This window comes from Salminus brasiliensis, chromosome 15, assembly GCF_030463535.1.
Source record: "Salminus brasiliensis chromosome 15, fSalBra1.hap2, whole genome shotgun sequence".
NCBI lineage: Eukaryota > Metazoa > Chordata > Actinopteri > Characiformes > Bryconidae > Salminus > Salminus brasiliensis.
In genome coordinates, this window is record NC_132892.1 from 30,831,967 (window position 1) to 30,855,935 (window position 23,969).

Sequence of the window (23,969 nt, forward strand, 5' to 3'; positions counted from 1 at the left end):
AATTACTGCGTGAAAAGCATTAGAGGTCATCGAGCCTTCGCAACTTCTCGGCTTGGCTACCGTAGCGCCCCCTTGTCTTCTGAAGCCTTTGCTAGAGGTACTCAGAGTCTCAGGACACCTCCAACAGCCTGTCCTCCAGGGCTGTGTACTGTCTGACACCAATCGCCAGGTCAACACCACTTTAACGGGAGTGACGAGGGGGAGAGAGCGCCATCTACCCTTCCGGAGAAAGCACGGGCAGTCGTGCTCATTCCGACTCCGGCCGCTGATGGCAAAGCGGCATGGCTCAAACTCTAACTTGCGACCCCCCTGCCCAACTCCAACCCCCCCTGGCCATAGTGGCAGCACCGCTGAGCCACTCGGAGACCCTGGCGGACCACTTTTGATGGGTGTCTCTCTCTCTCTTTCTCTATCTCTCTGTGTCGCCCCCTGTCTGAGTACTGAGTGTTTAACCGCCACAGGACTGTAAGTTCACTGGGCGCTGGCATACTTGATTTTGAGAATGTTTATGGCCTCTCCCTCTTGCTCTCTCTCGCTCTCTCTTGCCAGCTCAAAGCTCGATCAGGTCTGGAGGAAGATCAGAAGATCAGACATTGAGAGATTGAGGAATGTGGAGGAATGTTTATCTGCTCAGTTATGTAACCACTAAATGCCTCGCTTGCTCTCTCTCTCTCTTGCTAGCTCTCTCTCTCTCTCTCTCCCCGTTCATCCAGGGCTTACACACCTCTAGCAATGAGATCAGTCGCTCCTTGCACACCCTTTGGCAACATCTCTTACACCTCACACCTTCAGCATAGCTTATAACATTTTTTTATAAGATATATTTAAAAAAAAAAAAAAACATAAAAAAAATTAAAATTACACGTCTACTCACATGGGGTGTATGAAAATATCAATATATCAAACTATTGCGATATTCTGTTTATCAGAACTGTATCAATTCTCAAAAACACAGTATCGATTATTAATGAAGAGTGAAAGGAAAGGAAAGACAGGTTGCAGACAGTGGTTCATCTAGTGTTGTGTTTAAACCCCTACCACCAGGTGGCAGTGTTTTACCACTGTTCTGATTGGCTAAAAAGTTGATTGGCTAAAAAGTTGAAAGGTGTTTTTATTATATATAATAAGAGTTTTATTAAATTAAAAAAAAATAATAATCAATCAATATCGTCTTAATTACAGTATCGCAATATAATCGCTATATATGGGATCATAACCCCAACCAAGTCAGAGGCCTCCATCAAACACCACCAAACACCCTGGACCTTTCACCACAGCACAACAGCCCCCCCAGTGTCCTGGAGGTGACGGTGCATCTATCAGACGAACACATTTGTCCAAATGAGCTCAAAATCCCAGGTTTTGTATTTTGGTGGGTTTTTGTCCTAATCCACTTAAAGAGACAGACTCTCTCGCTCGCTCGCTCTCTCTCTCTCTCTCTCTCCTTTCTCCTGGCATTCCCCAGCGCTCCACAATGTTTAGTCTTTACACTGGAACATCCAGTTTAAACTGAAACACACTAAATCCCACCACCCGGAGCTGTGCCAGGGAAGGAGAGCGCACGGCATAGGAATCTCAGCTTTTTTTAGAAGGGGAAAAGGGGAAAAAAAAGAAAGGGGGGAGCGGACGAGCCAAGCTGGAGCATAAAAGCCCTCTAAGACCACATCGAGGGGGAAGAAAAAGGGGGGAAGAAAATACTTCGACTTTAATTATGTTTTCCAGCCATTTGACTGCTGGAGTATCTGCACTCTGTTCCCTCTTGCTTTCGCCTTGAACAGGGAATGCATTAAACTGCGGGTAGGACTCCTAACGGCTAACGTCCTGAGCCGTGCCTCATAAACCTTCCCCCCCCTCCAAATCCCCCACCCACCCCCGCAGCAAAGTATGTGCAGGGTGATAAAAGCAAATTGGCTGAGGAGAAATTGCTGTGGGATAACGAGAGCTCTGACTTCTGAGCTCCTAAGATGTCCTTCTAAGAGATCCTTTCAAATCAATAAGCTGAAAGAAGTCCCTGTAGAGAAGAAGTACAGCCAATAGAATAGGACTCTCTGCAGCAGATAAACACCATGAACCTATTGACACCATGCTGCTGCCTAATTCCAGGCGTGGGCTAGAGGGGTATAAATAAAGCCCCCCAGCATTGAGAAGCTGTGGAGCAGTGGAAGAACTGTGTTCACTGGAATGATGGATGGTACTGATTGGGATACTTTAGTGGTGATCATTCAACATCCGGACCTCACTATTGCTGAATGCAATCAAATCCTCACAGCAATGCTCCTCTGAAATCTAGTAGAAAGCCTTCTTCCCTGGACAGTAGAGACAGTGACTCCAACAAAAGCAGATAAACTCATTTTAATACCCTTGATTTCAGAAGATACATTGAAAGAACTGCTGTCCCAATACTTTTGTCCATATATGTCTGCCTTGTGGGATTTGCTATGTTTTTGGTAGGGCTGGAAGGGTACATTGATCAAAAACCGCCATGTTGCCAGAAGTTCCACATCACTAGTATTCCCTTAGTCTGAGCATCAGTGAGGCGGTAAGCTTGGAGTAAACTGGAGACTGGGTAGATGATGGTCTACGTACAACCTTCAACAATTTCAGGTGCAGTTCTTACCTTTGAGGTGTTCACGCACTCCCAGTGGTAGTTGAGCAGCGTCTGACTCTCCGGGTCAAGGTTGGGGTCGTAAGACTGCTCCGCACTCAGCTGTAGGTCTTGGGTTTTGGACCAGACGCGGTACGTGCCACCCTCAATGATGGGCACCAACTTGGCGGACATCACCGACAACTGAAGACAGGCAGCTTTCCTCAGAGGAACGCCTCGGTAGGACAGGGAAAAGATCAGGGTGTAGTTCTTGGCTGCAAGCGACATCTTGGGAAGCGACAGCTGGAGCCTCCGGACATCGACCTCTGCGGGCAGACGGACTTTACCGGGTGGAGGTGACCGCTTTTCGATATCTTGGCAGTCTGGGGTTGAAAAGATCTCCCAGAGATACTGGGTGTCGTAGCGAGCGCAGTGTTTCAAGTCTACCTTGGCCTCCACCAAGGCTGGTTTGGACCGCCAGATGGCCAACCTTGGAGCTTGGACCACCTGAACCTCAGGTTCTTTGCACTCCAGAACACGTATGTTGACATCAAAGTGAGCGGTAACAGAGCTGACCAGGTTGCTGATGTTCACTCGGGCCCTGTAGCGACCAGGTAGGGAATAGACGTGATCGGCTAACGGGGCGCTGGATTGCAAGCCGGAGGTTCCATCCCCGAAGTCCCACCGGTACGTGAGGGAGGAGGACTGTGGTGAAACTCCTGCATGGAAGCGAACAGTCTTGTTGATGAAAGTGTCCTTAGGTTGGGCGTCTAAAAAGGCCGATTTCAGGATGTTCTGAACGTACACGTCCTTGGTCTCGTTCTGAACGCTCAAAACATTGAAAGCACTCACAATGATGGTCAGAAAACCCGGCTCCTCAGGTACGTAGGTCACTCGGGAATCGAGCTTGGTTGTCTTGACTCCGTGATGAAGGTCAAAGGTCCATATGTATCTCACAGGGTTGCCTGTGGCTATGTGAGCCTCAAAGGTCTTGGGAACCCCCACAGGTATGGCTTCTTCACAGCAGTCCAGGATGGCGAGCTTGGTAATGGGCTCCAGCACGCAAATGTGCAGGTTCCTGCGCTCCGAGCTTATCTGATTGCTGGCAGTCAAGTTGACGTAGTAGTTGTCCACTCTGCTGAACTGGTGTACGTAGGTCATGTTAGGGTGGACTGTTGCATCCCCGCTGATGCTCAAGGTGTAGCTAACCGAGGTACCAGAGGAGACGGAGATGGTGAATTCCACGTTCTCACCGACTGCGGCGTTCTGCTTGCTGGCCCTGAATTCAAGCCCCTGAATTCGGTCTTGCACAAAGAAGTCCCGCGACAGCGCCTCGCTGCTGATGTCATTCGATGCGTTCAAAGTGACCGTGAAGGTCCCGGGGTATGGGAATACGTAGGATGTGGCTTGCTGGCTGGATTTGATCCCATTTGGTAAAGTCCACATCCATGAGACGTTGGACCCAGTTTGGATATGACCCTGTAGCGCTACACTGACCCCAGTGGCTACAAAGTTCTGCTCCGTTACACTGGTTGCGGTGAAGGCCACCCCCGAAACTGGCTCTTGCACACTGATCAACACCGAAGAAGTCTCCATGTTAACTCTGTTGGAAACCTCCACCGTCACCACCTTCAGTCCTGGACTGTCAAACTCATGCGAGACGGAGGAGGCGATATGCGGCAAAGGATGACCGCCAACCAACCATCTATACTGCAGATCACTGCCGGTATTCGCTAAGACGGTCAAGTTCATGGTGGTGTTGACAGCTGTGGGGTTGGGGGAAGCCTCAAGGACCAGCTTTCCGACGGGATCGAGAAACTCAATGGTGCGGTTCACAGCTATCTGGCCAAGCAAGTTGGTGGCCTTCAGGAGGACCTCACAGGGTCCAGGAGTCGAGTAATTGAGTTCGATGGTCTTGCCTGTGAGATTGAGAGCAGCGGTATTCTCGTGTTCCCGTAGAAGGTTCCAACTGAACGACATGTTCGTTCCCTCTTTTAGAAACGCCTGCAAGTGAAGGATGCGATTGGTGGCAAAGCAGCATCCATCTGCAAGCTCATCAGACGCTATCTGTAGGCCTTCCAGCTCCCGCTGCACAAATATGAAGATACTGGACTGGGTGGTGCTGATGTCGTTCTCGGCGGTCACAATGACGTTGAACGTGCCGACGGAGCGGAAGGTGTAGAACATGATGTGTGTGCCTACAATGGAAGTGCAGCGGTCGCAAAGGATCCACGAGTATCGCACCTCATCTCCTTGGTCGAGGTGGGCCTCAAAGTTAACGGAGGTGTTCAAAGGGACGTTGACACGACTGGCGTTGATCGAAAGTCCCCGGATGGGTGCCAAAACCGTTACCGTGAGCTCACTTTTATTTTCACTGACCTCGTTCTTGCCCACGACGCAGACGCTGAAGGTACCTGAGGAATTATAGGCATGCGTCACATGGTGGCCCGGAAGGACCGTCCCGTCCCCGAAGTCCCAGCTGTAGACAACATTGGCCGAGTCTGAAGATGACGAGAAAGCGTAGTCCTGCCTCAAGGCAAGACTGTTCCCCGTTGACCCGTTGTGCTGTATCAGCAGATAGCCCACCGGCTGCTGCACTTCTATCTGCACTGTGCAGTTGCTGTAGGAAATGTTGTTCAGGACGGTTACCGTCACCAGATACAGGCCTGGACTCTTGTAGGTAAAAACCACTGTGTCGCTGCCCTGAATGGGACCTTTGGAGTCACTTATCCCGAAGTCCCACAGGTATGTGTATTCAAAATCTGGAAGGGCTGTCACAGTAAACTGGCTTTTCTCTCCAAGCCTGATGTGCCTTCTCGAAGGTTCGAGAGTCACGTTGGAAATTGCCGGCTGGACGCAAATCCAGTTGAAGAAATTGGCCTTGTTCGCACTACTGGACATGAGCAGAGACAGGTGGTAATTCCCGCTCCGGTCGTAAGAGTGGGTGATGCTGGGGCTTCCGTTGTGAGTTTCATTGGCGGTTCCATCCCCGAAACTCCAAACATACTGGTGAGCCGAGGCGTTCCCCGACACGTAAGCGTGGAAGTTGATGTTGTTTTTTTCCTGAACGCACCCAGCAGGCTCCAACCATAAAACCTGCAGCACGAACACCTGAACGTGTACCGTCACCCATTTGGAGCTGATGGCATTCGATGCAGTGACGTTGACTGTGTAGTTTCCGTCTTTTATGTACCTGTGTTCCACCCGAGGCTCCGCCCCCGTTTGCACAGTACCATCACCCATAGCAAAGGTCCAGCTGACATTGTTGCCTGCTTCCAGCGTAGCTGCAACGACTGTAAGGGTGTTGAGTTCTGTGGGAGAAGACGAGGTCACCTCCAGACCCTCAATGTCCTCGTACACCATCATCTCTTTGCAGCTGTTCATGCTACTCACGGTGTTGTTAACGTTCACCCAGACCGTGTAGGTGCCGCCGTACTCGTAAGCGTGATAGACCCTGCGCTCACGTCCTGCCTGTAGGCTGGAGTTGTCGCCGAAATCCCAGGTGTAGATGATTCCGTAAGGGGATGGCAGAGGATGGGCCTCAAAGGCAGCAGACTTTCTGGCTTGCAGAAGCTCCGGATCGGACTTGATCTCCACCACCGTTAAAATGCTGTAGACGTACACGTCGACCTTGCGGGTTCTGTTCTCATAGCGGTTGGAGACGGAGACCATTAGGGTGTACTCTCCTGGAGAACGGAAAGAAGGAAACATGCAATAAATATCTGAAAAGGAAGCCATTATTACATACTTTATGGGCAAAAGTATTGGGACACAACTGATCAGCACTGAATTCAGGGGTTTGATTCAGTCCCGTTGCCACAGGTGATCAAAATCCAGCCTCTAAGTGAAAGAACGGGAGGTTCTGAAGAGCTCACTGAACTCCAGTGTGGTTCTGGATGTAATAGGAGACACTGCTGCACCAACAACAACAAGTCAACTGGTGAAATCTCCTCCCTCCTAGATCTTCCTCCATCAGCTGTGAGTGGTGTTATTATTGAACAGTGGAAGAGTTTAGGAGGAACAGCTCACAGAGAGCAGCTCAGCCACCGAGTGTCTGTCAGACCACGTAAAGTTACAGAGCGGGGTCAGGGCCGAGTGCTGAGCTCAGAGCAGAGTGCAGAAAAGCCTCCCACTGACTCAGTAACTGCAGCAGAGCTCCAGACCTGCTGCTGCTGCTGGTAGAGCTGCAAATATCAATGGCTATGGGTATAGAAACGGATGTCATAAAAGCGCCAGTAGATGTCCCAATACATTTGTCCATATAGTGTATCTGCAACCAGCTCACATTTCATGTAATACTTGAACTCCACTTGGACCTGCTGGGCCGGTCTGCTCCAGTTGATCTGCGTTTGACGGGGTTAAGGGTCACTTACCTGGCTGAGTATACGTGTATGTGACATCGCTGTGCAGGACTACTTGTTTTTTGGAAGGGTCATGGCTCTGGTGAGGGTCACTGTAGGGTGGTTTGAAGTGATGCATCTGGTCACCTTTGTCTCCAAACGACCACCTGAGACACAAGGAGTCAGGAAGTCATTGGTAAAAATATCCAAACACACAGAGCATGCTTCCCTTCTCAGACTGAACTCACAAAAGAGGAAGATTTAGAGCAGAGGTGACGAGTAGAGCAGTATCGCTACATTTCAATCGGGATCAATACAGTACCTACCTACCTACCTACTTGCCTGCCGACCGATCAACCTACCTGCCTACCTATCTGTCTACCTACTAATTGACCTACCTGCCTACCTACCTACAAACCTGCCTGTCTGCCTATCGACCTACCTATTGACCTACCCACCAACTCACCTAACTCACCTCAAAACACATATACTGTACACTCTTCCACAGCTTTTTTATTGTGTGCACTGCAGATGTTTATGAAGCCAGTGTGTTCAGAGCAGAGCAGGGGGAGGATTCTGACAGGAGATCAGTGCTGAACAGAGAGAGAGAGAGAGACAGAGACAGATAAAGACAGAGAGAGAGACAGAGAAAGAGAGAGAGACAGAGAGAGACAGAGAGAGAGACAGAGAAAGAGAGAGAGACAGAGAGAGAGAGACAGAGAGAGGGAGAGAGACAGAGAGAGAGAGAGACAGAGCGAGACAGAGAAAGAGAGGGAGAGAGAGAGAGACAGAGAAAGAGAGAGAGAGACAGAGCGAGACAGAGAAAGAGAGGGAGAGAGAGAGAGAGACAGAGAAAGAGAGAGAGAGAGAGAGACAGAGAAAGAGAGGGAGAGAGAGAGAGACAGAGAAAGAGAGACAGAGAGAGGGAGAGAGAGGGAGAGAGAGGGCGATCAGGAGGAGAAATGGAAAGTCTGGAAGCTGTGTTAAGCTCGGTGGCAGGAGCAGCGTGGGGAAAATTCATGTCAGCAATCTTCAGAAACCACAGGCTGTAAATGGAGAGCGGTCGTGTGCACTGCAGAGTGCTATTACAGGGCAGCCCTGGCGTGGGTGTGTGTATGTGTGTGTGTGTGTGTGTCAGAGGTGAGGGAGAACGAGAGAGAGAGAGAGTGTGTGTGTGTGTGTGTGTGTGAGAGAGTATAGTGTGGTATGTGCACTTTATGAAGGCTTATATGCTCTCGCAGGTGACCGTGTGTGTGTGTGTGTGTGTGGGGGGGTCTGGAAAGTCCCGTCCGGCTCTCCACAGCGGCCTCCAGGAAACTCAAAACTCAACTAACAGCCTTTAATTTGCTGATGAAAGACATCAGATACTGCATGTGCTGCTAAATTACCCTCTGATTAAAGCAAGACAAGACATGGAAAGATCATTACACACACACACACACACACACACTCTACCTCTCTAAACAACAATCTATAAAACTCCAAAGATACATTTACTGTAAATGATGAACCTTTTCAGACACGCAGGAAAGACGAGCATCCAAAGTCATCCAGCTCTAAAAACCTACAGTCCTCACTGTCCTGCAGACTGCAGGCCGAGTCCATCTGTCCCTGTTCTCTGCTCCCTCACTGTCCGACTCACAGGGATGTACACAGATCTCCCACATATAAAGAAGGGTCAGGTTACTGATGTTAAACTGTGGCTGGAGGGACGTTACGGGACCAGTGGCCACTGGGAAACTGAAAACAGCTACAGCGTATTGTCTAGCACGTCTTTAAACATTTCTCCAAATTTTACTGTAGAAAACTTTTATTGTGTAGTTTCTCTAAATTATATACAAAATGTACTTTAAAAAATGTACAGAACAACATTAACTTTTTTATTAATTTTTTTATTAAATTAAATTTTAAAAACCATATTTTACTGTATTGCACTTTAATTATATATATATATTTACTGTATAAAATTGTTATCGTTTTCCCCTAATTTTACTGTATTAAAGTTTTGTGTATTTTTGTTTCTTTTCCCCAAAACTTACTGTTTTTTTTATTTTACCATATTTTACTGTAATATATATTCACACACACATTAAATTATATTATGAATAATATAATATAACTTTACTGTATCAAACCTTTACTTTTTAAAAAAAACTTATTTTTATATTTTTACCAAATTCTATATATATATATATATATAGATAGATAGATAGATAGATAGATAAATTTATATATTATTTATTATAAGTTATATTCTATTCTACCAGAATTTACTGTATTAATCTTTTACTACATTAAGCCTTTACTGGGTATTTTTTTCAAACTGCACTGTATTTGATTTAATCCTCCTAACTTTTACTGCTAAACTACCCTCTGATTAAGGAAATCAGAGCATGGAAAGACCATTACACACACACACACACACACACTTAAAATAACAATCTATACATTTCTAAATACACATTTGCTCTAAATAATGAAAATCCCCATATAATCCCAAACCCTGAAGAACAGGCAGCGTCTGCTCTTCCCTCCCCTTCTCTTATCTGAAGCGATGTGCTACACCTCTGCACTGAGCTGTGTGGATCTGTTGGTATTACACGAGGGTTGCCGTGTTATTGCTGTTAGGTACAGCACACAGTCCACCTTGGTCGCAGCCTAAGCGCCTCCACTAAGACCCCTTAAATAACGGACCCTCATGCCTTTCAGCTTCAGCTCCAATAAGCCATGCCTGCATTCACATGACGGGCATGACCACAGGGTCATTATGCAAATCTCAGTCCTGTCCATCTCCCCCCTAAGCTTTCTCCAGCCGGCCGGTCGGCCTGTCAGAGCGCAGGTCCACTGGTGTCCAATGTCCTCTTTACTGCCGAAACCACAGGCCTACAACTTCAGGACCTTTTCCCTTCCACAAACTTTTGGACACGCAGTGTCTCCTGCTGTGGTTGAGGGTATTTAGACACAGCGAAGTGTATGACACCCTCTATAAGCCCATACCGTACACAGAGAACTGACCTGAACGTGACGTCCACGGAAACGTCCACCTCCACCATGGCGGAGAGGGTCTGAGGACGCCCCTGAGTGACGATCTCGGGGACCCCGCGCACGGTTATCTCGCTCATCGGGTTCATTTTGTCCACCGTCACGTTAAAATCCTCTGTCAGGATGCTCACGTTGTTCATGGCCGTTACCTAGGAAACCAGACAAACGTCATCAGTCAGGCTGAACTCGCTGGCATGATCTTTGACCTTACACACACACACATCTGACAGGCGAGTGTGTGCTGCAGTGGCGTAGGACATGCTGCTGGTCACACGGCATGCTTTGTATAGTAATTATTTACAGTGATAATTATACATAATTATAAATGATAGTAATAAAGTTTATTACAGCATCCTGGCCACCATCATTCCATAATATGCACCATAATCTTTTACAGGCACTGCTAAAAGCACAAGGCAGACCTACACTATTTGGACAAAAGTATTGGGACGCCTCCTCCTTCTTTATCGTTTCTTCTCAAATCAAGGGTATTAAAAAAAAAAAAAAAAAAAAAGAGTTGACCTGGCTCATGCTGGAGTAACTGAAGAAGGCTTTCTACTAGATTCTGGATGAGCATTGCTGTGAGGATTTGACTGCATTCAGCAGTGAGAGAGGTTGTCTCTCCACCTCAGCTCATCATCTATTAGGCTACTTGTTAGATACAGCGTCCTTGTAGCACCAACGCAACGCAACGTGTCTAGTCTAGTACACTTGATCGAGGGAGGGTGGAGAAATTAGGGAGCCTTCAACCTCATTGGCCTCATTTCTTTACATTGTATCTGAATCTCACGATGACCAATAGAAATGCTCCAAAATGACCGGCAATTTAATCTTTTTCCATTGACTTCCATTAAAAGCTCAGAGGGTTTTTCCCTTCTCCTGTAAAGCGGTCGTTGTTACAGGTGTGAGTGTGTGTGCTGGCTTACTGTGAGTTTGTAGACGGCAGCATTCTGGTAGATGATGTTGAGCACGGTGTTGTAATAGGTGAAGTATGGCTTGTCGTCCACCGTCCATCGGAACGACGGGTCGGTTCCGCCTTCTACTGACGCGGCGTAGCTCTGGGAGGAGATATGAGGAGAAAATATGAGGAGAATGATTAGTGCCAATGAACACGAGCAGCGGAAGAATGTCATGAGAGGTGAAGCTAATGAGCGGTTCTGCTCAGGAAGAACAGGAGCGGCGGAAGGGCAGTCGCGAGAACGTCACCCAAAAAAGAGAGAGAGGCAGCGGGCGACACCTTGGACAACGTTAATGAAGGTGAACTTCACGAAAAGGGGAGCGGAAATGATCTGATCAAGCACCTCAGAGTCAGAGAGCTGATCTAGAGTCAAGCACACTCCTACTTTCACAGTACATGTTAAAAAGTTTGTGGACACCCCTTCTAACGAATGCGTTCAGCTACTTTAACACACAGCTTGTCTAGTCCCTGTAGAGAAGTAGTACTGCCAATAGAATAGGACTATGTGGAGCAGATAAACATGCTGCCTAATAATGCCAGGCCAGGCGTGGGCTAGAGGGGTATTAAGCCCCCCAGCATTGAGCTGTGGAGCAGTGGAGGAGCTGTCCCCTCTGGAATGATGATGGATGGTGGAGCTCCATCTAGTACTTTTGGGACTTTTGGGATGAGCTGAGGAGTTGGGAGTTGAGGTGGGGAGGTGATCATCCAACATCCGGACCTCACTAACTCTTGCTCCTGTTACTGAATGCAATCAAATCCTCACAGCAATGCTTCTACACAATCTAGTAGAAAGCCTTTGTAATACCCTTGAACAAGCAGGTGTCCCAATACTTTTGTCCACATTGAGTACTTAATAAAAAAGCATGCCTGGTCATCTTACCACTACAGACTCCATCAGCACCCTGTGGTTGGGATGGGGCTGGACGTTCAGGCCGCGCAGTGGCTCCTCCACCCTCGCCTGGATCTCCAGCAAGGCCTCGGTCACCTCGCTCTGGGCATGCAGCACCACCCTGGTCTGCTGGGGCGTGGAACCCAGCTGAAGATCCAGCCAGGCGAAGAGGGCGTCGCTGTTCGGGTCAGGCGTCCTGCATTCGAGCACTTTGGGGACCAGCTCTGGAGGGCATGAACGTTGGAAGGGCACGGTGTCATTGGTGTCCTGCCAGCCAATCACAGCGCTGTGTTCAGAGCGTACTTTGACCAGGATCGACGTCTGATTGGGTAGGAAGTAGACTATCCCGTTCTGGCTGGCTGGATGGATCACGGTGAGGCCTAACGGAGGGATAACGTGGACGGGACAGGACGCGGTCACGGGGAAGTCGGGGTCGTCGGACATCACTTCCAGGCTGTAGTCGCCCGTCTGGGGCAGCCCGGATTTGAGAAACGGGCCGCGCAGCTTGGTGTCGTTCTGCTGGACGTACAGCACCCTGATCGGACACACTGCCTCCGCCACCCACTCTCCGTCTCCGCCTGCCTCCAGGGTCTCGTTAGCGTCTAGCCAATCGGAGCGGTTCTGGACCAGGAAGCTCTGTTTCCATGGTGACGAAGGGTCGGACGAGTAGCCGAGCAGACCGGAGGGCCCGGCGTCGTGTTGGAGGCCGATGAAGTCTCCCGGGGCAACCAGCAGGTCATCCAGCTCCTTCTGGACCTGAGTGGAAGCCAGAGGTTAGTTTAGCGTCAGTGGACAGGAGCGGGGACGTGGACATTAGCAGAGTCTGTCGCTACACTACTGTCCAAATGTTTGTGGACACCCCCCTCTAATAAATGCATTAAACTACTTTAAGCTGCGCCCATCGCTGACACAGATGTGTACATGCCCCTGTATCAAAGCCCTGTATCCCTCTGGAGCAGATGAGCAGCCATGAGCCAAGGTCTTGTGCGTTGCCATGGTAACGCAAACAAAATGTTGTTCGCCAGTGACAGAGGGCAGTCAGTCACGCACGGTCATTAGAATATTAAGACCACGCCCAGACCGTTCCCAGACCACACGGTAGTGCACCAGCACCATCCATATAGACACAGCAGTGCACCAGCACCATCCATATAGACACAACAGTGCACCAGCACCATCCGTATAGACACAACAGTGCACCAGCAGCATCCGTATAGACACAGCAGAGCACCAGCACCATCCGTATAGACACAGTAGTGCACCAGCACCATCCGTATAGACACAACAGTGCACCAGCAGCATCCGTATAGACACAACAGTGCATCAGCAGCATCCGTATAGACACAACAGTGCACCAGCAGCATCCGTATAGACACAGCAGAGCACCAGCACCATCCGTATAGACACAGCAGTGCACCAGCACCATCCGTATAGACACAGTAGTGCACCAGCACCATCCGTATAGACACAGTAGTGCACCAGCACCATCCGTATAGACACAGTAGTGCACCAGCACCATCCGTATAGACACAGTAGTGCACCAGCACCATCCGTATAGACACAGCAGTGTACCAGCACCATCCGTATAGACACAGCAGTGCACCAGCAGCATCCGTATAGACACAACAGTGCATCAGCAGCATCCGTATAGACACAACAGTGCACCAGCAGCATCCGTATAGACACAGCAGAGCACCAGCACCATCCGTATAGACACAGCAGTGCACCAGCACCATCCGTATAGACACAGTAGTGCACTAGCACCATCCGTATAGACACAGTAGTGCACCAGCACCATCCGTATAGACACAGTAGTGCACCAGCACCATCCGTATAGACACAGTAGTGCACCAGCAGCATCCGTATAGACACAGCAGAGCACCAGCAGCATCCGTATAGACACAACAGTGCACCAGCACCATCCGTTAAGACACAGCAGTGCACCAGCACCATCCGTTAAGACACAGCAGTGCACCAGCACCATCCGTATAGACACAACAGTGCACCAGCACCATCCGTATAGACACAACAGTGCACCAGCACCATCCGTATAGACACAACAGTGCACCAGCACCATCCGTATAGACACAGCAGTGCACCAGCACCATCTGTATAGACACAGCAGTGCACCAGCACCATCCGTAGACACAGCAGTGCACCAGCACCATCCGTAGACACAACAGTGCACCAGCACCATTCGTATAGACACAGTAGTGCACCAGCACCATCCGTATAGACACAGTAGTGCACCAGCACCATCCGTATAGACACGGCAGTGCACCAGCACCATCCGTTAAGATACAGTAGTGCACCAGCACCATCCGTTAAGACACGGCAATGCACCAGCACCATCCGTTAAGATACAGTAGTGCACCAGCACCATCCGTTAAGACACGGCAGTGCACCAGCACCATCCGTTAAGACACGGCAGTGCACCAGCACCATCCGTTAAGACACGGCAGTGCACCAGCACCATCCGTATAGACACGGCAGTGCACCAGCACCATCCGTATAGACACAACAGTGCACCAGCACCATCCGTATAGACACAACAGTGCACCAGCACCATCCGTTAAGACACAACAGTGCACCAGCACCATCCGTTAAGACACAACAGTGCACCAGCACCATCCGTTAAGACACAACAGTGCACCAGCACCATCCGTATAGACACAACAGTGCACCAGCACCATCCGTTAAGACACAACAGTGCATCAGCACCATCCGTTAAGACAACAGTGCACCAGCACCATCCGTATAGACACGGCAGTGCACCAGCACCATCCGTATAGACACGGCAGTGCACCAGCACCATCCGTTAAGATACAGTAGTGCACCAGCGCCATCCGTATAGACACGGCAGTGCACCAGCACCATCCGTTAAGATAGAGTAGTGCACCAGCACCATCCGTTAAGACACGGCAGTGCACCAGCACCATCCGTTAAGACACAACAGTGCACCAGCACCATCCATATAGACACAACAGTGCACCAGCACCATCCGTATAGACACAGTTAAGCCCATCAATAACATCATTTCTTTCATTGTTTCCTCGTGCTTCTGAAGTGTGGAGAACACTTTCCAACATGAAACTACGACACCAGCTGAAAAGTTCATTTCCACTTCACACCTCCCCTCTAAACGCTGCATTCCTGCCTTCAAGTCGACAGCAGCAGCGCTTTACACACAGCGTATAATTATCCTGCTTCCCAAATGGATTATTTAGCGCCTTAGCATAGCACTGTTGTGAACAGGGGGGGTTAGAGGTGGTCATTAACACCAGACTGAAAATCAAACAACTTTTCTGAAAAGACTAAATCCTGACAAGCTCTTAGTAAAGCCTCCTATTTACTCTTCAGCACACTGTCTCACAGGAGCGTACAGGACAGTCCTGCACTCCTCACGAACCAACAGAAACGACGGAATCAGCACAGCTAATGTGAGCTTCATTCACAATCTCTCACAATCCTAATCTTAATCTCTCTCTCAATCTTAATCTCTCACAATCCTAATCTTAATCTCTCTCAATCTTAATCTTAATCTCTCACAATCCTAATCTTAATCTCTCTCAATCCTAATCTTAATCTCTCAATCTTAATCTCTCACAATCCTAATCTTAATCTCTCTCTCAATCTTAATCTTAATCTCTCAATCGTAATCTCTCACAATCCTAATCTTAATCTCTCACAATCCTAATCTTAATCTCTCAATCTTAATCTCTCACAATCCTAATCTTAATCTCTCAATCGTAATCTCTCACAATCCTAATCTTAATCTCTCACAATCCTAATCTTAATCTCTCAATCGTAATCTCTCACAATCCTAATCTTAATCTCTCAATCCTAATCTCTCACAATCCTAATCCTAATCTCTCACAATCCCAATCTTAATCTCTCAATCTTAATCTCCCACAATCCTAATATCTCAATCTTAATGTCTCACAATCCTAATCTTAATATCTCAATCTTAATCTCTCACAATCTTAATCTCACAATCTTAATCTTTTACAATCCTAATATCTCAATCTTAATCACTCACTTTTAATCCTAATATCTCAATCTTAATCACTCACTTTTAATCCTAATATCTATCTTAATCACTCACTTTTAATCTTAATATCTCAATCTTAATCTCTCACAATCTTAGTCTTAATCTTTCAAAATCTTAATCTCTTACAATCTCAATCTTTTACAATAGTAACCTTAATTTCTTACTCTTAATCTTAATCTCTTACCATCCTAATCGTTTACCATAATCTTACAATTTTTATTTAAGTCTCTTATAGTCTTCGTCTCTTACAATCTTAGTCTTAAAATCCTAGTCTTAATCTCTAATAATATTAATGTCTAATCTTTCATTTTAGTCTCTTACAATCTTACTCTTACAATCCGATGCGGTCAGCAGAACGTCTGCTGTGGGCAGTGATGGAATAAACTGACAGTCCTGACACTTACCAGAATGTGTGTAGAGGGTCCGGAGGGCAGTGAGAACTGGACCTCCCCCAGCAGGCGGTACTGTGGACGCAGAGTTAAAGGGGGCAGGGCCTTCATCCCAGAGCAGTTGGGGCAAGAGTCTGGTGAGCAGGGGTACCTGAGGGGCAGGCAGGAGGACGAGTACAGGCACCATTGCTGCAGCGCGGGGCAGGGCGGAGCTTGAGATGTGGAGACGGAGCTGTTGTTCAGCGGGACGTCTGGGGGCCGGCACATGGCAATGGGGGCGCAGAGATCACCACAACCTGGAAGAAATGGAAAATCTCGGCTGAAGCAGGAACTGAGTTTAAGGACACTATACACACTATATGTCCAAATGTTTGTGGACACCCCTTCTAATAAATTCATTCACAGCTAAAATGCTTGCTGACACACACATAGAAGTACTGCCAATAGAATAGGACTCTCTGGAGCAGACAAACAACATAAACCTATCGGCACCTTGCTGCCTAATGCCAGGCGTGGGCTAGTAGAGGGGTATAAATAAAGCCCCCCAGTACTGAGAAGCTGTGGAGCAGTGGAAGACTAACTGTGTTCTCTGGAATGATGGATGATGGAGCTCCACCCAGTACTATTGGGATGAGTTGGGGAGTTCAGGTTTGAGGATGGGTGGTGCTCTTCCAACATCCTGACCTCACTAACTCTTGCTCCTTTTGTTAGACTCTTTTTAATACACTTGATGAAACAATGCACGTGCAGATGTCCACATACTTTTGTCCAAATAGTGCTCATTCGCCTCGGAGCTGCAGTGTAACAGTAAAAAAGCACAACTTCAGACAAAGTTCATTTCCTGCAACAGCTTTAAATGTAGCTTCTTGCCTGGGAGAAACAAAAACCACAAGCAGCGACACACACACACACACACACACACACACACACACACACACACACACACACACACACCACATCACTGAAAGCTGCATTACTGGCTGAGCTGTTCTTATGAAAGGTGTAATTAAGTCCTCGCACTGGCAGATTTGTTTTTTTCCCTTCACACACTCCTTCTCAACGTCTTCCTTTTCTGCTAACGCAGCTCCCGCCGTCGCTCCCTCGCTCAGCCCTTTCTTCCCCATTGTCCTCCGGCCATTAAAGCGTCCCTCTCTGTTCTTTCTAGGTCAGGCCTCGGCGGCTGCTGGAAACACAGAGCACGCTCTCTCGCCTGTGCCCCTTTTCTCCGCGCCAAATCGATGGAGACGGAGGACACGCACTCTCTGTCCCGTGTCTTCAGCTGTTTGTCTGTGTAGTATTGACCGCTAAGAAGCTGCAGAGGCCTCTGGGTGGGACTGTTCTGAAGGGAAGTGACCTTGCTTGGTGTTTAGTCATCCCCGGTTCTGAATGCCTCTCTAAAAACAACAGCTTTTCAAAGAATCACACTTTTCCCTTTTCTACCGATCAGCCAGAACATTAACACCACCTGCCTAACATTGTGTAGGTCCCCCTTGTGCTCCGTCCATTCGAGGCATGGACTCCATGGACTCATGGACGCACGACCGCCGCATGAGCATGAATAAGCCCTGGGTTTACAGGTGGCTCCTCTTTGGGACCCTTTTGGTAGGTGCTGACCACTGCATACCGGGAACAGCCCCCACAAGACCGGTCTGATGTTTTGGGGATGTTCTGACCCAGTCGACGTCTAGAACATCACAGTCTGGTTCTTCTCAAAGTGTCTCAGATTCTTACGCTTGACCGCTTTACCTGCTTCAACACCTCCATCACCTTCAGGAACTGAACCGAACTGTTCACTCGCTGCCTAATATGTAGCTCCTCCCCTTTTACAGGAGCCACTGGAACCAGATCATCAGTGTTTTTAATGTTATGGCCGATCCGTGCATCCCATTTGTAGTCGATCAGCCGGGTGATGTTTGGGGTCTTTAGCTCTGGATTAAGGCTTTAGGGCTAATGTAGCTAACAATGGTGGATGATCACGACACACACACACACACACACACACACAGACCCTCATCCTCTTCTGACTGCTGGGAGGACCACCACGGTCCATGCCTGCAGTTCTCCGAACTAACTGACTAACTAACTAACTGACTAACTCATTACTAACTAACTAACTGATTAACTATCGAACTGACTAATTCCTTAACTAAATAACTGACTGACTAACTGACCATTTACTTGATTAACCCATTAACTAACTAACTGATTAATCTATTAACTAACTTACTGACTGACCATTTTCTTGATTAACCCATTAACTAACTAACTAACTCATTACTAACTAACTGACCAAATTATTAACTAACTTACGGACTAACTCATTAACTAACTATCTAATTGACTAACTCATTAACTAACTATCTAACTGCTTAATGCATTAACTAAATAACTGGCTGACTCACTAACTAACTGACTGACCATTTACTTGATTAACTCGTTAACTAACTTAACTGACTAACCTATTAACTAACTTAACTGACAGACTCATTAACTAAATAACTGACTGACTGTCCAACTATCTGACTAATTAACTAACTCATTAACTAACTAATCAACTAGCTAAGCTGGGGAGAACAATAAGCACTACTGTAGCTTTTGTGTGCATCACTGCCAGAGAGACAATCCACACCAGCAGGACCTGATTAATACACATACAGTGCATTTACAGAGTGTGTGTGTGTGAGAGAGAGAGAGAAGCAGAGGGCCTGCTCTAGAGGGCCACTCTACTAAAGGCAGTGGATGCAGTGCTGCTGGCGATGCAGGACCTCATCAACAAGCTGTTTACTGGACTAAAGGTCACTAGGTCATGTGACTCCTTTGGTACCAGGTGTGCTACCATATAAGTTACACTGAAGTACCGACAGCTGGACCATCAGGAGCAGATCAAAGAGGCTTTGATATATATTTATACATACATATATATATATATATATGTGTGTGTGTGTGTGTGTGTGTGTGTGTGTGAGGGTTACCTGGGAGGAGCAGGTGCTGTCCGGGCTGAGGGCAGTGAGGGCGGTACACCTGGAAGCGCACCTGTGTGTGAGAGCTCAGAGAGTGTGTGATCAGCTCCAGAGATGAGAGACGTCCACTGTACCCAAAACTCAGAGCAGGGAAGAGGAGCAGCTACAACATGAAAACACACACACACACACACACACACACACACACACACACACACACAATCAATCAATCAATCAATCAATCAATCATGTATACAAAACATACATAATGTACACACAAAGAAGTAGATATTTGTGAATGGAGGATGTGTGTGTGTGTGTGTGTGTGTGTGTTTACCTCCACAGTGTTGGCTGGGGCTTGTGCTGCAGGGCTGGGTGACACCTCAGGAGTGCTCAGAGCTGTCTGAGCGTTAAATACACCCATACCCACCATGAACACCCCTCCATCAGATACACGCACTGCAGAGAGAGAGAGAGAGAGAGAGAGAGTATATATATTTAATCCAGTAGTCAGTGTACCAGTCATCCCATCACACACACACACACACACACACACACACACACACACACACACAGAGTTAACAGGACAGACAGATGAACGAGGGCACTCCATCTTCTTAACCACAACACAATCTTTCCTTCTGAGGGACTGTGACAGAGTGTGTGTGTGTGTGTGTGTGTGTGTGTGTGTGTGTGTGTGTGTCTGTTTCACAAACAAACATCAGAATTCAAGCTGAGTCTCCAGGGCTTATTGCGACTGCAGCTATCAAACAAACTACTGCCAGCATGTGTCCCCAATACTGAACACACTTTCCTCTCAAACACACACACTCACACACACTCACACTCACTCACACTCACACTGACACTCACTGTCTGTCTAACGTTGGAGCTTGATGTGCTGTAGACCTTTTACAGATGTGACCGTTTTGAACAGACGTTGCGTTTTTGTCAAAAACTAAAGAGTCTGGTTGACCTCCAAACCCATCCCTCTACAGACGTTGAAACACAGCAGTAACGAGCTCTGAGGTCTGAGGGAAATCATTAGCTCTGATGCTGGAGGAGTAGGAGGAGCATTGCTATCTAAACGGGAGCTCCACGGGATCTTTTCTCCTCAGCGAACGACGTGCCAACATGTTAGGCTTGTCAAGAAACAGACTTGGAAATGGATTTTCACAGACGGAACTTGCACGTTAATAGCGCCCCCTTGCTGAAGAAATTCTGCATAGTTGAGCAGTAAATGTAAAATCCCCAATTTCAGAGAATTACATACATTTCAAAATTTGTTTACTTGTTCATTTGTTACTTATAAAAGTACTTTTATCAGTTATTCTATTATGCATTTATCATTTCTAGAAAAACATTTAATAGTTTTACTTTGTTTTCATTTGATCTTACTTTCTTTTTAAATTTTACAGTTTCATATTGTTTAAGATTTCACAGATTTTACCCACTTTCTTTGCTTTTTTCCCAGTGTTTTAGTATCGTTTATTATAAATTATTTTAATATTTCATAACCTTTTGTGTTTTGTTTTGGGGTTTTTTCAGTTTTCATTTTACCCTACATTTTTTCTTAGCTCTACAGCTTCTCTGAATAGTTTCTTACACTTGTCATTTTATTTTAATTTTTTTTATTTTTTTAAGCCCTGTGAGAAGCACTTTGAGCTGCATTAATATATGAAAGGTGCTTTACAAATAAATATTATTATTATTACCATTATCATCATCATCCTCATTATAAATGCTAATTACCATTTTTATAATATGGCTATAAGGTTACAAGTCACTTCTGATAACATCACCCCATCACCCAGGCCAAGAGCACCCACCCACCCACCCACCCACACACACACCCACCCACACACACACACACACACACACACACACACACACACACACACACACACACACACACACACACAAACAGTGTACTGCAGCCACAATGCAAGACAACAGACCTGCCAGCTCCATCAGAGACAGCAATTCACTCAATAATTCACCAACACACTCACAGAGAAGACCACTCACTGCAGTCCCTGTGCGAGTGAGTGTGGAGGCGAGACTGTGTGGAGTAAGCACTGTGCAGGGAGCTCCAGAGAAATGCAGGGAGGGAAATATTTTATATTAAAAGCTCAAATCATGGAAAACCTTTAATAGACCATTTTATATAATATAGAAATGTTTTTAAGCTAATTTCATATACGGAATGGGCAAAAGTATTGAGACACTTGCTTTTTTTATGAAATCAAGAGAATTAAAAACTCTACTCTCCCTACTTTCTATTGTCTCTACTGTCCAGATAAGACGATGTTCTACTAGATTTTGGAGCAGCATTGCTGTGAGGATTTGATTGGATTCAGCAACAAGTGTGTCAGTGAGGTCAGGATGTTGGAAGATGACCAAAAGAGGTCATCATCCCCAACTCCTCAACTCATCCCCAAAGTACTGGATGGAGCTCCACCGCCACCATCATTCCAGAGAACACAGTTCTTCCACTGCTCCACAGCTTCTCATATATACCCCTCTAGCCCACGCATGGCATTAGGCAGCATGGTGCCAATAGGGTCATGATGTTTATTATCTGCTCCAGATGGTCCTATTCTATTGGCAGTACTTCTTCTTTACAGGGACTAGACAAGCTGTGTGTGTGCATTTGCATATCTGTGTCAGCAATGAGTGCGTTGATTGGAAGCAGTGTCCACAAACATTTGGACATATAGTGTGTATCGCCCAGATGGAAAAAGTAATTGCCCCCTAAGCTACCCGAACTCAGGAGCTTTCCGTGATGTGGGCCCCTTCATCTCCGACAGAGCATGAGGAAGAAAAGATGCCTACCTCGGTGTGTGAACTGGCAGAAGAAGGCCCGCTTGGCGTTGCATGGGTGTGCGCTGGTCAATCCACTGTGGTCCAGAGACACGCAAACATTCCCGTCCACCAGAGTGGCCCTATCCCTCGCTCCGTCTTCCCCCGGCCGGGCCTCTGAACCGTCCACCCAACGCAGAGTACCCGGAGAGTCAACATCACTGAGACCCAGCCAAACACCACGTTCTCTAAACACACAAATACAAACACACACAGTGTGAGAGTGTGGGACTACACACATCATATACAACACATGCCCAGATGGGCCAATAAAAACAGGCTATGCCATGTGGGCGGAGCCGACAGAAAGGCTACTGTGACGATGGTTACGAGGGTAAAGCTGAAGACTAGTCGAAGCCCCCATGCTGACCACTGTCCGCAGTCTACAGTGCCCACAATGGACATGGAGGTAACGGACCTGGACCTGATCCTGGTCCAACAAGTCCGGTTTACTCTTCCATCATGTGGACAGCCGGGTAAGTGCCGCTGACCTGAGTCTGATCACAACTTACAGGACTTATGGCATCTGCTGGAACATCTTGGTGCCAGATCCCACCATCAGAGGGTCTTGCAGAGTGACCCAGATGTAAGACTGAAAACGATGTGCTATATGTATTTACAATATATGTCCCATATGTGTAATATATATGCAAATGCCTATATGTAATATGTACAACAGATTCATTATTTCAAGTCATTTTGCAGCATTTCTATTGGTCCATTCATGAAGAAAAATATAATATAATAATAAGGACACCCCACATGATCAGTTTCTCTGCTTTTACTATTTATAGACAGTGTGTTTAAGGGAAATTAACATACAGGTTGTATTCAATAAACCATTGACAACATTTCCCCTAAATTCCACATAAAAATATTTGTTATTTACAGCATTTATTTATTTGGGGAAATGACAACTGCTCAAACACAACTGCTCAAATAATGCAAAGAAATGAAGATAATAACTAATGATGCAAAGTAGTTATTAATCAGGTTCTCTGAGAGTATTCAGAAATCACCATGGTGAAATAACCTCGACAGCCAATCACAGCTCTCCTGTCTTGGCCGGCTCTCCACTAGTCTTTCACACTGCTGTTGGGTGCATTAGGACGTGCATTAGCAGTGCAGTGTGTGTTAGCAGTGAACGGACTGCTCTGAAGCTATAATGGCGGCTCTTCTGGACCACACACACACACACACACACACACACACACACACACACTCTAAAAGCTAAACTGCCCCCAATCAGGAGAAGAGAATATAATGACCAGGGGAGTTCCGGGGTTCAGGACCCTCTGTTCAGCAGGAGTGGTCCTGAAGCTGCTCCTGCTCTGGTGTGAAGCAGCACTGCAGTGTACTGTCCACCAACTACTCCACTCCAGCTCTCCCTCCACCTGTCCACCACAGGTCAACTCGCATAACACACACACACACACACACGAGACGTCCCTCGCCCAGCACACACACACACACACACAGTTGTTTTGATTTTCCTTTCAGAATGGTGTTTCTGATGGGACTGAGCCAAACACTAACATCTGTGAAGAAAACACACACACACACACACACACACACACACACACACTATAAAAACTAAAGTGAGAAAAAAAGAGAGAGAGGGTGAGAGAGTGAGACAGAGAGAGAACGGAGGACGAGATGTTGTGTTCATTTCTGCATTCTTACATAAGAGAGAGTGTGTGTGTGTGAGTGTGTGTGTGTGTGAGTGTGTGTGTCCTATCTGGTTCAGGTTATAAAGAAAAAGAAGAAAAAACTGTCAAAGTTCACAACACCCCCGTCCCTCTCTCTCTAACGTCCCTCTCTCTCTAACGTCCCCCTCTCTCTAACGTCCCCCTCTCTCTAACGTCCCTCTCTCTCTAACGTCCCTCTCTCTCTA

At 47.1% G+C, this 23,969-nt stretch overlaps 1 protein-coding gene across 1 annotated transcript in view; it reads right to left on the bottom strand.

The window, feature by feature from the left end:
* pkd1a (polycystic kidney disease 1a) overlaps positions 1-23,969 on the bottom strand; it is a 117,412-nt gene that overhangs the window by 55,658 nt on the left and 37,785 nt on the right. The window contains 9 exon segments of the mRNA XM_072657900.1: positions 2,618-6,270; positions 6,958-7,091; positions 9,940-10,115; positions 10,893-11,024; positions 11,805-12,569; positions 16,269-16,549; positions 19,226-19,376; positions 19,551-19,672; positions 22,049-22,263. Of these exon segments, the coding sequence (XP_072514001.1) occupies positions 2,618-6,270; positions 6,958-7,091; positions 9,940-10,115; positions 10,893-11,024; positions 11,805-12,569; positions 16,269-16,549; positions 19,226-19,376; positions 19,551-19,672; positions 22,049-22,263 (5,629 nt within the window).